Genomic DNA, 14,269 nt, shown 5'->3' with positions numbered 1-14,269 from the left:
AGGATGTCTTTACCTCCAAAGTAACATCCTGAGCTAGACTTTGCACGCTTCTCACTTCCACTGTGAAGAACACAAATGTTTCCAGGCATAAAAGCTATGCTTTGAGACCTTTTCCCTCTTTTAATTTCTCAGGAAAAAGCCTGTGGAGAAGAGTAAGAAACTCTTCTTATATTATGTGTCTTTCTTCACCTCTCCCTTTGTGGTCTTCTCCTGGAACGTCATCTTCTACATTGCTTTCCTGTTGCTCTTCGCCTACGTATTGCTTATGGATTTCCAGAAGGAACCCACGGCCCTGGAGATCATCCTTTACGTGCTGGTCTTCATTCTGCTTTGTGATGAAGTGAGACAAGTAGGCAGCGCTTGCAGCCCCAGAGAGTTTAGTGTTAGAGCCACAGCCTTGTGGTTTTTTCCCCTCCAAGGCAGTGCAGGCTGGTGCTCAGGGGAGGCACTTCCTAGCAGAGATGCTCAGGGCTCAGTGAGGGGGTTTTTTCCTCTGATGTTTAATTCTGCTTGTGCCCCTGTAGCTGCAGTGTCTGTGCACCAAGAGGATAAGCTGATGCCAGTACAGGTGTTTCCCAGGAATGCTTGGCTTGCCAAGGGAGTTGATAATACAGGGTTAGATTTAGCACGTTTATCTTGGTGCATATCTTTAGATTAAGTAATTCCTTCCACTCTTCTCTACATTCCACCCCCTTTATTTTTTATTTTACCAAAAAGTCACATAACTTTATGCGTTTCTATGTAGCTTTTAATAATCTGTACCATTTTTGCTGGTTTGGTGTAGAATCAGGGGCCAGCTCTGGGCTACCTGTGGTGTGGGAACAGCATATGGGATTGCCTTTATACCCAGCCACTTAGCTAGTATCTTCTCCTCACTTCACATGAAATGTGGTGGGTTTGGGGCAAGCTGGTCTTTGCCAGTCTATGGTCAGAACAGTTGGAGGATGCTGGGGGAGTCGGAAGAGCAGTGGGTTTGGTGCAGTGCTGCTTTCTGACTCTCCTGTAAGGCCTGGGTCACCTCACGAGTGTTTGTGGGTGATCTGCTGGATCATCCCACCCTGCAATAACAGTTTTTATGTGAGCTCAGATGACATTTCTGATGCAGCTGTTACTGTGGTCTTTTCCCTTTTTAATAGTCAAAGTGGAACCCTGTTTATGGCAACTTTACTTGCTAAGGAAATGGGGGGAAAAGTAAAAGACTTTCTTGCCATGAAAACACTAATGGAGTGTTTGTTTCTACTAATTTAGGTTCTGGTGTCTCTGGACCTGTCCTTGCACATCCTGTGTATACCCAGCAAAAGTCCTGGGGAGAGCCTTAGTGATAGAAACCTTATTTTCCTGGCAATGTCCCTTTTTCTCACTACCCTGAGCAGGCAGAACTGCTGCAATTCCCATTAGTAACTGGAGGCCAGACTGTACCAATTTGGCAGTGGAGGCAGCTAAAACAGAGACTTTATTGAAGATTTAGAGTTATCTTAAGTCCATGTTCTGGCTGCAGAGCTGTTTTCCTGAGGAGGAGAAATGGAGCGGAGAGCAGAGCAGTGTTCCAGTCCTCTAAACTTCTCAGGGATGTTCCTCCCCGGCTTCCCCTGAGATAGACCATGTATGCATTGGTCTCACTCTGCACCAAAATTGTGTCTGTGTCCTTTATATTTAAAGAAAAGAAAGAGAGGGATATGTCAGATTTTGTTTTCGCATCCAAGGCAAGGGAAGAGCAGCTTACCTGGGGTCCCACTGTAGCTGCTGCAGTCAGATAACCCGTTCTGGGGAGAAATCAGTTCTCGGTCAGGAACAGTCTCTGAACTGTAAGCCACTGGCTCAGCCCTGCTTTCAGTTCTGGGGGTCCCAGGGATTTGTAAGTAGCTGGAGCTGCTCCCAGTCCCATATTTAGAGCTGTCGTGGCCATAGTGAAATCGGAGAGGCCTTTTCCCTGCTGCCTCCTTAGAACATGGAGGCAGCCTCCAGCCAGGTGAGTGGATAGACTGGTGGGGTGTGAAGGAAAGCCTTGTTTTCTGCAGTGGAGAAGGAATGTGGACAGAACCCCTGTGCACTTCTCCTCTCAGCAGTGGGAACTGCTTGGAATTCAGAGGAGTGACCTGCACCTCAGTCGCAGTTGTTTGATTTAGGGAGCAACTGGGCAGAGACAGCACCTAGGAGAAAACTCCCTTTGATTTCTGTTTTCCATTGAAGTACTAAGGGCAGAATTGCTTTCCCTGGATATGCCATTTAGAGATTCACTGAGCAGTAGTCTCCAAAGCTTTGATTATATCAATAAAAACTGGAATTTAAAAGAATTATGATTGGGGATACAGTTTTTCTCCAGGCCTGGCAGAGTTTTGTCCTGATTAAGCTGCTTGTCCTTATGAGTCACCTCTGAATTGACTCCAGAAGTTGGTTCTTGCACAGACTTTGGATCCAGGCTGCAGTGCAAGTCTGTCTGTGAATGAGCAGGGATTCTCACTAGACTTGCAATTCAGAAATAGAGAGCTGTGTAATTAAAGGAATTAATTAAATCTGCATCTTGGATCCAAAGCATGTGCGTGTAGCTGGGGGCAGATTAGTGAATGAGCTCTGTGAAGGGAGAGAAGCCAGGATGCATCAGCTGCCCTTAAACTGACCCTGCTTCCCTCCACTGTGGTTCTTGGGTCACACCAAGACCCAAAAAACCATGTTGCCAGTACCTTGTGGCATTGCTGGATACATTAAACCCCTCTTTCTGGGGAAATTGAAAGCCACCTGAACTCTGGTGTTAAATATTGTGTGACAAAAAGTTAATTGGGCAAGGAAAACTGTGCTCTGTGGGGGTTACTTTCTGTTCTTTTTCCTTCCCAGTGGTACATGAACGGCAGCAAGTATTTCTCAGACCTGTGGAATGTTATGGATACCCTTGCAATCTTCTACTTCATAGCAGGGATTGTGTTCAGGTGAGTAGTGCCTTCTCTTGTGTCCATGTTATGGCTTTGCTTCCTTGGTGGGTTTACAACTGGTTATGAATTTTTGGGGAGCAATGTGTTAATGAAATTCCCTTTATGAAGGCCCCAAACACTGATAAGTGTTGACTTGAGAAAAAAAAAAAAATAGGTCAGGAGAATCTTTAGGATCTTCTGTGGCTCCTCTTACTGGCTATGTAGTTTGACCACCTGGGCTTTGTGTTATATTTAGGAGGTCTGTGATTGTCCCTACAACAGCCTAACAATGTCATTATCTCCCAGAAGCTGTTTTACACGATGGAGTGAATTAAAAACCATAGCAAAGAAGTGATGGAAAAACATTTTCCAAACCAATTGTTCAGTCAGCTGTAACTTAGTCCTTGTTGCACTGTGGTGGTTTGGGAGGCTGTGGGAGTAGCTCCAGGTACAAGTTTCTTTGTTGTTAATAGCTCTAAGGAGAAGAGAAAAAATGCAGGGATGATGCATGTCAGGAAGAAAGGGTGAAAACAAAGTGTGCATTAACCATCTCTGTCACCTGTTATTAGATGGGGGCGGCCATTGGACCCTGGATAGCTGTGCTCTGCTTTCCAGTTACTTGCATTCCACTCTCCATTTTGATGTTTCAGTGTGTTCTTACCTGATTTCTGCATGATTCACCCAAGGCTTCTCTTTGTTTTCTTTTGCTGTCTCCATCAGGCTTCACTCTGATGAAAGCTCTTGGTATTCCGGGAGAGTAATTTTCTGTTTGGACTACATAGTTTTTACCCTGAGGCTCATCCATATTTTCACAGTTAGCAGGAATCTAGGACCCAAAATTATTATGCTGCAGAGGATGGTAAGATTCTGGCAGCTATTCAAGAGAGTCTAAATAAATTATGTGACACTTTTTTTCCCCTCCCCTCTTAAGAATGAAATCCCCATGTTCTGATGATGGCAGCAAGTTAAATCTGCTAAACAGGATGAATTAAGATTTAAATGGGACCTAATTAAGAGCAGGGCATTTTTCTGTGTCAAGGGAAAGAATAAGGATCAGGCTGAAGAACAGCAGGGGAAATTTGCTTCTTGGTAGCTTTTGTCTTCCATGCCTCAAATGTTTCAGTGGTATTTCTGCTCCCATGAGTATCTCCCAAACAAGACAGTGATGATAGAGGGTACAGGAGGAGGATTTTGGTCCTCCACTGCATCCATCACTGAGGAACAGGGTGGTGAGGAGCCTCTCAGACAGTGCTAGAAATTCATTATACCATTGGCCAGAGTGTCTGGGCTGTAAATGCTGGTTGGAAGCCATCCAGAATGGCATTTCCAGAAGCTTTCATCTCACAGGGGGTGAGGTGAGCCACAGTCCTTTCACCTGGTTCAGGCTTTTATGGAGCCTGTCTGATGCCAGGGGATATCCTGTATTCCAAAACATGACTTGTTTTTATGGTTGCATAAATATTTTTTAAGTTTTCTGAATGGGAGTGCTCAGTTATTACCATTCCTGTTGGTGAAGTTAGGAGTAGAAAGCCATCCATGTGTGGCTTGCGACAGACCTGCAGTGGGGCACTGATTGATGCCTCTTGTCCTCTTCCAGATGATAGATGTCTTCTTCTTCCTCTTCCTCTTTGCTGTATGGATGGTGGCCTTTGGAGTGGCCAGGCAAGGCATCCTGAGGAAGAACGAGCACCGCTGGGAGTGGATCTTCCGCTCAGTCATCTACGAGCCCTACCTGGCCATGTTTGGCCAGTACCCTGATGATATTGATGGTATTTATCTTCTGGAGGGTCTCCTTCTAGAGGTTGTCCAGTCCTGTGCTGGTCCCTTGCCTCCAAGTCTAATGGGGAGGCAGGGGCAGACAGGGGAGGACCCAGCAGGATGAGGAGCTCACTGTTGGCTCTCCCCTCTTGCTCTCTGAGGTACCACCTACAACTTTGACCACTGCACTTTTTCTGGGAATGAGTCCAAGCCCTTGTGCGTGGAGTTGGATGCCAACAACCAGCCCCGCTTCCCAGAGTGGATCACCATTCCCCTTGTGTGCATTTACATGCTCTCCACCAACATCCTCCTGGTGAACCTCCTTGTGGCCATGTTCGGGTGCGTAACAAAGGAGTGATGGTTTCCTTGCCATCTCTGTTCTGGCATATGTCTGGGAAAGGGAGTGGAGTGCTGGAAAACTGCAGGAAGCCAGACCTTGCATCTGTCACAGCAGCCTGGGGGAAGCTGGTGCAGCATCCTGGGGAGGGATTGCTGCCTGGCCTTTGCTTCCATCTCTAAGCATCCTCTTGCACAGTGGGTGTGGTACAAACCTCTGTGAATTACACTGAGGATGATGTGGGTCAGAGCCTTACCAAGTGTGAGTTGCTGCCCAAGTGACTTTGCTAGAGTGAATACATGAGTTATTATCACTCTTCAGGACACTGTGGTTTTATTAACCTGATTTGCTGTTTGGTGAGGATGGGTCTGGTACTGCTTTGAGGGGCCCACCCTTTATTGTTCTGACTTAGGCCACAAGCAATGGGCCACATCCCCATGGGACATGCAAAAGGACTTGGTCTTGAGAAGTGTCATCACCTCTAGACCAGTAAGGGCAGGAACATCTTCCTCAGCTTCTTCCAGAAATCTTTGTTGCACCTACTGCAAGCTCTTTCTGTGATTTAATCGTGGGAGGTCATTAATATCAGACTTCAGGGTGTGTTGCCTTCAGGATGTGTGTCACTTGGGAATGCAGCTGGATTACGGCTGTGGCGCTGTTGGCCATTCCCAGCCCTGCTCCTTTTCCACTTTACACTCACTTACAATGTAACAAGAGTACTCAAAACCTCTGGCCACCATTCTTGAGGACCACTTGGTTTATTTTTGTGTTTTGATGGTACCTTGGCAGGAAGTTGCTTTGGCAAGAAGAGTATTGACAGGAGTCTTGGTGCTGCTCATGAGGCTCTCTCATCTGAAAACTGCCAGTGTTTCCTGGCCTGAGATGAGATGTGTGATAAGTTGAGTATGCCTCATATTTAGGTTCTGTTCTCCCCTCAGTTCTGAACCTTTCTCCCCAGGCTGAACCGGACTCTAAAGACAGTCAGAATTGTTATTTTTGCCAAGGCAGCCAGGATGAGTACAGCATATCTGTGCCTGGGGACAGACAAGCATGCTCATACTCCCTAGAAGGGGTGCGAGTACCTCACAATAATGAAGGAAAGTCTAACAGTAAGCCAGCTCTACCCTAAAAACTTTTAATGCTTACTAGAACACTTACTTTAACAGCACTTAATGGTAAATGCTTTGGTTTATGCTGTTATGCCAATGCAAACCCCTCTAGTTTTTGCCAGCTGTATTTATCTTTTAAAGAAAAAGAGAATTTTCACCAGGTGAAGGTTTTAATTTATCTCATGTAAAGGTCCATTAGGCTCTCAGCAAAGGCATTTTGGGAGCATCCATCTACCATTTGATGTCACACTGAAAGGTCAGGCAGCCTGGGAGCTGCTTGCTCCTGTGGTTGTTGCTTTGCTGAGGTCACAGTGCTTTGTGCCGTGGGTTTGATCGATGCCTGGTGTGACCTTAGTACCTCTACTAAAAATTGCTGGAGCTCTTAAATTTTTGATAAGTGTTAACAAGACACAATATCTTGTGAAAAAGCTTCTTGTTCTCGTGTGTCTAGGCTAGAAGAAGATTGCTCAGAGCTGAGGTAGTAAAAGCACATAGAGTATTTTCCTCCTAATCAGATTTTTTCCAGTTTATTTGTAACTTCAATGGTTTGTTTCCTACTATCTTAGTTTCTCCTATTTGCAAATAACTCTCTAAGAAGGAGAACAAACTAAATAACCTAGTCAATAAAAATTGCCACCTTCAGAATGACTGGGGCCCCTAACATCAGAAGGACATGGAGCTGCTGGAATGAGTCCAGAGGGGATGCTCCAAGGGCTGGAGCCCCTCTGCTCTGGAGCCAGGCTGGGAGAGCTGGGAGTGCTCACCTGGAGAGGAGAAGGCTCCAGGGGGAGCTCAGAGCCCCTTCCAGGGCCTGAAGAGGTTCCAGGAGAGCTGGAGGGGGACCTAGGACAAGGGTCTGGAGTGACAGGACAAGGGCAAGTGGCTTCCCACTGCCAGAGGACAGGATTAGATGGGATATTGGAAAGGAATTTGGAAGGAAGTTCCCTGTGAAGGTGGGGAGGCCCTGGCACAGGGTGCCCAGAGAAGCTGTGGCTCCCCTGGATCCCTGAAAGTGTCCAAGGGCAGGTTGGACACTGGGGCTTGGAACAACCTGGGATGGTGGAACATGTCCCTGCTCATAGCAGGGGGTGGAATGGGATGGGCTTTAAGGTCACTCCCAAGCCAAACCACTCTGGGATTCTGTGACTGTAAAACCCTGCCCTAGTGCAGTAGAGGAATCTTCTTTGCTCTGATGCAGCTCTTCATTGAAGAGCTAATCCTAGGTGTGTTCTCTTTCCCATCAGTTACACTGTTGGATCAGTGCAAGAGAACAATGACCAGGTGTGGAAGTTCCAGCGTTTTTTCCTGGTCCAGGAATACTGCAGCCGCCTGACCATCCCCTTCCCCTTTGTCATCTTTGCCTACATCTTCATGGTGATGAGGAAATGCTTCAAGTGCTGCTGTAACAAAGAAAGCAAAGAGCCATCGATTTGTTGTGAGTTGAATGTTTCCTTGTTGCCCAAAAGTCATCTCTGCAGCAGGTGCACTGCTGTTCCTCCGTGGCATCCTGTGCTTATTCCAGGCATTTTGTGTTCTGCTGGGAAGTGTCCAAGGGTAATGTAGACCTCTGTCATGCAAATCCACTGTGCTGCTGGAAATCTCTTCAGTAAGATTGAAATTTTCAAGTGAGGTTTATCCAGTGCTCTCTTGTCTGAGCCATTTTGATGTAGAATTGCCTTGTGTCTGTAAATCAGTTAAGACATCAGATTAATCCAAACTCTTCAGGGCTGCCTGTGCTGTTTTCCTGCTTTGCAAGATTGTGGGTTTGGCTTTTATGTAATTCATTCTGCTTGCTAGGGAGTGACTGAAAGAGAATAAGCAGTTTCCTGGCCCTCTGGATGTAGCCAAATGAGCAAACCACCTCAGAAATGTGGCAAGTCAGTTCTCAAGCTATTTCTCCTTTAATTTCTCTGTCAGAGGACACAGATAGGAATTGTTTTAACAAGCTTCCCCCCACACTCCAGCAAATGCAGTGTTTTCTCAGCTGAGAAAGCATAAGTTGAGTTGACAGGCTTGTCCCCATCCATCAGCAACCTGCCTGCTGCCCTGCAGCAGAAGCTGGATTTGTTACCAGTTTAGGAGGAAAAGCCTACTTTGGGGTATAAAATTCCTTAGCACTAAAATCATCTGGGCTGTCCAAATCACAGAGTGGACTCCTTGCTGGGGAAACTGTTTCATGGCAGATACTCCTGCTCAAATGATGCACAGTTGATGTTGCAGCTCTGAGAGAATGGGAGAGTTAATTAGAGCCAGAAAATGATTGTGGTTTTGCTGATGATAGGAACTTAGAACTGCATGAAGGAAGCACATTGATGTATTGACTGTTGTGAAGTCCTGCTTTCCCCATTTAACTCTTAGGGAAATGGTTGGGATTTGGGTGCTTAAATCCTTGTTGGAATGTGGGAGAACAGCTGAGGGCTGTGTGAGGTCAAAGGAGCATTGGGTGGAAGAAAGGCATCTTCAGCCATTTGCCAGGTCTGGACTTCTTTGGTCTCAGTTAATTTTATTTTTTCATTTAAACCCCTGTGGTTTATGCTATTCCTCTTGGAACTTCAGCTAAAATGCTGAAGTATTACCCTGGAGGACTTTGATGCCTCCTCTGGGCTCTTCTGTATCAACTCTTGAATTTACAGCACCACCACAAAATGCATTTTAAAGAAGACAATTCTTCATCATTCTGGAGTGTTTCAGTTCAATGAAGAATCCTACATCATGGTGCTTAGAAGTGTTACTCTTAATGATCCAACATGGGATAATGTAGATATAAATGGAAAGCTCAAACCCAGATGGGAACTTGCTGGAATGTCCTATACCTGTTGAAGCAGAGGCACCTGTGTTAACCAAGACTCAAAAAAGTCCAGAAAGACTTTTGGAGCTTGTAAGGTGGGGGGGGGGGGGGGGTGTTTGTTTGTTTGGAGGTTTTTGGGTTTTATGTCTGCTCATATTTTGTATTTTTAAGTGACTCTGGTTTCCAGGAACATTCAGGGAAAGGCATTAGTGTCACATCTGTCATAGCTGAGTCACAGGTGGGCAGTGGGGCTTCGAGTGCTCAGCATGTGGAGAAGGGAATCATTAACCTCTGAATGCACACACTGAGCCAGCCTTTTTGCATCTTGGCTTTGGAAAGACAAATTAAGTATTTTTTCTTCAAATACATTTCCCAGGCTCAAGAAATGAGGACAATGAAATCCTGGCATGGGAAGCTGTCATGAAGGAAAATTACCTTGTCAAAATCAATACAAAAGCAAGTGATTCATCAGAAGAGTAAGTCTGCCCATCTTCATCTTCATTCTCTTGAACATTTTTAGTGAAGGCAAGTTTATAGCAGCTCTAAAGGTTTACAAACTAATGAGTAAGTAAATAAACTCAGCATAAATGTGCTTTTTATTTCTAAAGTGAAAGAGTGGGTTTTTTTCTGCTGCATAGAAGTTAATGTCTTCCCATGGCATTTTGTGATCTCATCATGGGAAGCAGTGCCACAGCTGACTCTTCTTGTAGCATTAGTTTAGGTTGGATATTAGGAAAAAGTTCTTTATGGAAGGAACTATCCAGCCCTGGAACAGGCTACCCAAAGCAGTGGTGGCACTCCCATCTCAAGGTGGGGATTTAAAAGCTGTGTGGAGGTGGCACTTGGGGACACAAGTTAGTGGTGGAACTGGCAGTGCTGGAGGAGTGGTTGGACCCGATCTTTTCCAGCCCAAATAATTCTATGATTATGCAGTTAGCAGAGAATGTTTACCATTAGACCTGGGATCTCAGACATTCCCACAGTGGTAATCCATTTGGAGGTCTGTACTTAGTCGCATGGGTAGGGAAGACCTCTGAGGAGGGGAAGAGGCTTTGGAATCCTCATATTTGAAGCTGGGAGACTTAGACTTGAATGTTTCTTTGACTGCCAGCTCATGAAAACATTATCTTTGGGATCTGTCTCAGTGTTTTCAGAGTAACAGTGTAAGAGAAAGAAACAGAAAGAAAGCAAGAAAACAGAACACTGCTAGAGAACAAAACTTGCTCTGTATGATTGCATAACTTTGCTAACTTCTGGCAGCTCGAGTATTTCCTTTATTAATCAGAGAGAGCTGATGGGAATGGGCAAGAAAAAACAGACCCTTCCATATCTGTGGGCATGAATACTGCTGTCCACAAATAAGTTTGGTTTAAGACTACCCACAGACATGTAGCATTGGATAAGAAGCCCAAAAAATACCAAAAACATCTCCTTGGTACTGGAAGCAAAAGTGTCTTGAGAAGGAAAATGGAACAGCATCCTGCTAATAAAAATTCTCGTGTTAGTTCATTTACTTGTACTAAAAATTATGCCAATCATGTGCAGCCCTGCCTCCCTGGGAGGATGGAGGAACACTGGGGGATTGGGGTGTGGTAATTAGCCAAGTTTTCTTTGGTATCTGACTGATCCCTTTGTTCCATGTTCTCCTTCTGCTTCTAGGATGGTGCATCGATTTAGACAACTGGATGCAAAGGTATTTCTGTCTCAGATTGCTCTGGGGAATGTGATTCTCTCTGGGAAAGCAGGGAGTGGGCCATGGTAGGGAAAATGAGCCTCCCAGAGTCATGCACAGTCTTTGTCACTGTCACCAGGACTCTATTTTAATTGGGCTTTTTTCACCCTGCTGCTTTGATTCCATAGATAGGAATGTAGGGCATAAAACGATTAGGACAAGAGGGAATGGTTTTGAACTGAGAGCAGGGTTAGATGGGATAATGGGAAGAAATTCTTGGCTGTGAGGGTGGGGATGCCCTGGCCCAGGTTGCCCAGAGAAGCTGTGGCTGCCCCTGGATCCCTGGAAGTGTCCAAGGCCAGGTTGGACATTGGGGCTTGGAGCAGCCTGTGTACCTGCCCCCACAGCAGGGGTGGAGCACAGTAAGCTGTAAGGTCCATCCCTTCCAAGCCACAAGAGCTTCATACTGTGCTGGAAAATGAAGCAGAAAGACACTTGCTTAGCACTGGAGAAGTTTTTCTCAGTATTCCTTATGGGATGGAATAGAATAAAAGTAATTCCATCTTAGAGTAAAACTGCAGCTTTTGGCTGTGTAACAGGCCCATGAAACACCGATGGGAAGAAGGGGTGTCACACACTTGAAATGTCTCCTTCCCAAAGGTGTATGTCAAGTTTGGATTCTGGTGCTGTAGGCATGGGGTAATTAAGCAGTATAATCTACCAGAGAGCACATTATGAGAATTGTCATATAGCTAATCTTTATATGACTCTGATGCTTAAAAGACCTTTATAATGGGTATTTTCTGAGGCTTGACTGAATTACATATTTGGCCTCTGAAGTGGGGAGTGGCTTTGGTATGAAGAACAGGCTTTTGAGAAGTTCACAGGTGGAAAGACCCACATACACTTCAGTGTAAGTATCTTGATTGCTGTCAATAATTTAGATTGCAAAATAATAGCTGGCTTTCCAGACTGAAAGGGAAACGGTGAGTGAGTCTGTGGCTGTTCTTGAAACTGAAAGGAGATCTGCTAACCTTAATTCTCTCCTGAAAATAAATAGCCATCTCTTGCTTTTCTCTTCTGGTAACTGCTGTTTAACTTGCTGAAATAGAGGCATCAGGGCTCACTGCATTAATTCCCCTGATGAACTCTGTAATTGGGAGTGTCCTTTCAAGCACTCTTGCATTTGGTGTAATATTTGAAGAGGGGATTACTTGTTACTTACATTACTCATTAGGATTGTTTTCCTTCAGCTAGATGGACTTTACAAAAATAACTTCTTTTTTTTTTAAGCTCTCTGATTTGAGAGGCCTTCTGAAAGAGATTTCTAGTAAAATTAAATGAGTGCCACTGAAATCCAAGAGCAGCTACCAGAGCAGGGTAAGCTCTCTTTAAATCCATTCTCTGCCTTGAAAAAGTTACCAGCATTTGTGGTGTTAAATTGGTGTGTCTTTGAAAGGAGAGTTAGTATTAATTGCTGATGCTTGTATTCATGTTGTCTGGTATTGATTGGGAAAGAAAGGAGACCCGAATTCTCTTCCTCGTTTGTCTTTTTCTTTCTGAAAAATATAGTTTTCTGGAGTTTCTATAAATTTTTGGCACGGTTTAAAATACCTTGGTTTGCTCGCTTGCCTTTGAAAAACAGTGACTAACCCAAGGTTATTTTAGTTGTCTTTGTGTTGGAGGCCCTCTAGAAAAAGAGGAGTTGCTGTGCTGGATCCCTTTACCCTTGGTACCTTTTAACTCTGAAGAGCAGGCAACCCAAACAGAAAAGACAGAAGTGAGTGCAAGAATAAGGTTTATTTTTCCACGATTAAAGTGGGGCATTAGGCTGGATTGCTGTGCTCTTCCTGTGTCCTGTACAATAAGCTGCAGTGTGAAGAGCTGACACAAAGCCTCATTCCAGTTGAGTGTCTGGTCATGAGCCTTGTGTCCTTTTGCCTGCAGTTTGGAGGAAGAATTGGCTTGGAGCCAAAACTACCAGTGGGATGGGATGGTACCAGACAGAATACTGATGGATGCAGAGAACACTGTCATCTTTAGAAACAGCAGGTTAAGAAGTGTAACTGTTAAATGGGATAATCTGGGACAACTTGATCTGCCTGGGCATTAGGGCCTGGCTCCTTCTTCCACGGAGAGATTTTGTCCAAGAGAACTTAAACTTGTGCCAAACGTTCCCCAGCCAGCTCACCATTTTCCTGGGAGAACTGAATATTCGCTGGACCTAAGTTCCATTCATTAGTCATGAATGACCTGCAACCACCTAATTAAATCCACAAGGATCACCAGTTCCTGAGCTGGTTCTAGGATACCCTGGACTCCCAGGTTGACTGAAAAATAGGCTGTAGAATAGTGGAACACCGGAGGCCATTTAGTCCAAGGCTGCTTAAACAGCTCCAGCTCAGATCAGAGGGAGCTGCAGTGTGGCTGGAAAACAGGGTGTAATTTGAAACAGTGGGGCAGCCTGGGGACAGGGGACAGCAGTTCATGATGGAGGTTGTGGAAAGGGACCTCTCAGTATAGATCCTAGAATACAAGACTGGTTTGGGTTGGAAGGGACTTAAAGCTCTTCCTGTAGGCAGGGACACCCTCCCCTGGACAAAGCATCCAGTCACCTGAACTGATGTGGTGAGGATGAAAGCAAAGCCTTAAGGTGGCCTGGGAGTTCTACTTCCCAATTCTTTCTGTTGCTCACGCAGGTACCAATTCACGAAGAATAATTGCTTGGAGCTGACAGTAACAGGAGGACCACTGTGTCACTGTCTCAGCAAGAGTCAGCAGGATTTTCTTGCTATTTTTATTTTTGTTGATCAAACAGCCCTTTCTGCTTGTTGCCAAGTTGTGGTGAAACAGGACATGACTGTTATCTCCTGGCATGATTCCCGTGTTACCCAAACTCATCTGCCCTAATGTCCAATGGCAGCAATTAGTCCTTGTAAGCTGCTATTGCAAAGCACTCCTATTCCCAAGAGTTCTGCTGCTGTTGCCAAAATCCCTTTGCTTTTCCATTTCACTCAAAGGAGCCTGTGCATGGGTTTCCTTCAGGCACTAATTGTTCGTCTGAAGGAATCCATCTCCCTTCCCTATCCATCCTGTAGTAGCCAGATCTCACTTGTTCCTTGCATGGGGCTGTCTGTCAGACCTGCTGGGGTCTGGAATGCTGGTGTGCCAAAATGCAGCAGATTTCGTATCATCCCCCCTGGAAAGCCTTTGGTCCAACCCGTCATCCGTATTTCAGACTGTTCATGAACACTGTGGAATTCTTCTCACTGTACTTGGAACTGTGCAGCAGTGCAGAAGTTCAGCTGTTACAGCCCTGCATGGTAGAGACTTCAGTTCATGTAGGAAGTGTTTCCAAAGGCCTTGTGTGCCTGTAACCTTGTGTGGTTTCTTTAGTGAAAATTTGTATCCTGGGAATGTTGGAATTCATTTGACTTCTCTATCATGCATTTGCTGATGTTTGCATTTGGAAATGGAGAAGATTGTTGGAAGCTTTAAATAAAAAATGCTTGATATGGAGATGGTGGCCCTTTGTGCTTGCTGTCTAAAATAGCAACTGAATTTTGTCACATTTTGTGTGGTATAACTGAAGGCACTACAAATGGCATTTATTTGCATGGCAAAGCCTTGTATCAGTTGTTGTTCCCAGTGTCAAGGAATCATGGACTCATAGACTCTGCAGAGTGGAAAGGACCTGCA

The 14,269-nt window shown here is 45.1% G+C and overlaps 1 protein-coding gene across 2 annotated transcripts in view; it reads left to right on the top strand.

The window, feature by feature from the left end:
- TRPM8 (transient receptor potential cation channel subfamily M member 8) overlaps positions 1–14,041 on the top strand; it is a 35,818-nt gene extending 21,777 nt beyond the window's left edge. The window contains exons 17-26 of one of the 2 annotated variants that reach the window (XM_083865524.1): positions 133–340; positions 2,833–2,924; positions 3,627–3,765; positions 4,504–4,675; positions 4,826–5,003; positions 7,355–7,545; positions 9,275–9,374; positions 10,558–10,591; positions 11,864–11,950; positions 13,270–14,041. In XM_083865524.1, the coding sequence (XP_083721650.1) occupies positions 133–340; positions 2,833–2,924; positions 3,627–3,765; positions 4,504–4,675; positions 4,826–5,003; positions 7,355–7,545; positions 9,275–9,374; positions 10,558–10,591; positions 11,864–11,914 (1,165 nt within the window). In that variant the 3' untranslated portion in view covers positions 11,915–11,950; positions 13,270–14,041. Of the gene's footprint in view, positions 1–132; positions 341–1,921; positions 1,970–2,832; positions 2,925–3,626; positions 3,766–4,503; positions 4,676–4,825; positions 5,004–7,354; positions 7,546–9,274; positions 9,375–10,557; positions 10,592–11,863; positions 11,951–13,269 lie in introns of those variants that run through there. The other variant, XM_083865523.1, reaches the window with a different exon arrangement.
- Positions 14,042–14,269: the final 228 nt, after the last annotated feature.

This window comes from Zosterops lateralis (assembly GCF_965231275.1).
Source record: "Zosterops lateralis genome assembly, chromosome: 7".
Lineage (NCBI taxonomy): Eukaryota > Metazoa > Chordata > Aves > Passeriformes > Zosteropidae > Zosterops > Zosterops lateralis.
The sequence above is the reverse complement of the archived record's forward strand: the minus strand, read 5'-3'. Positions and strand labels throughout refer to the sequence as shown.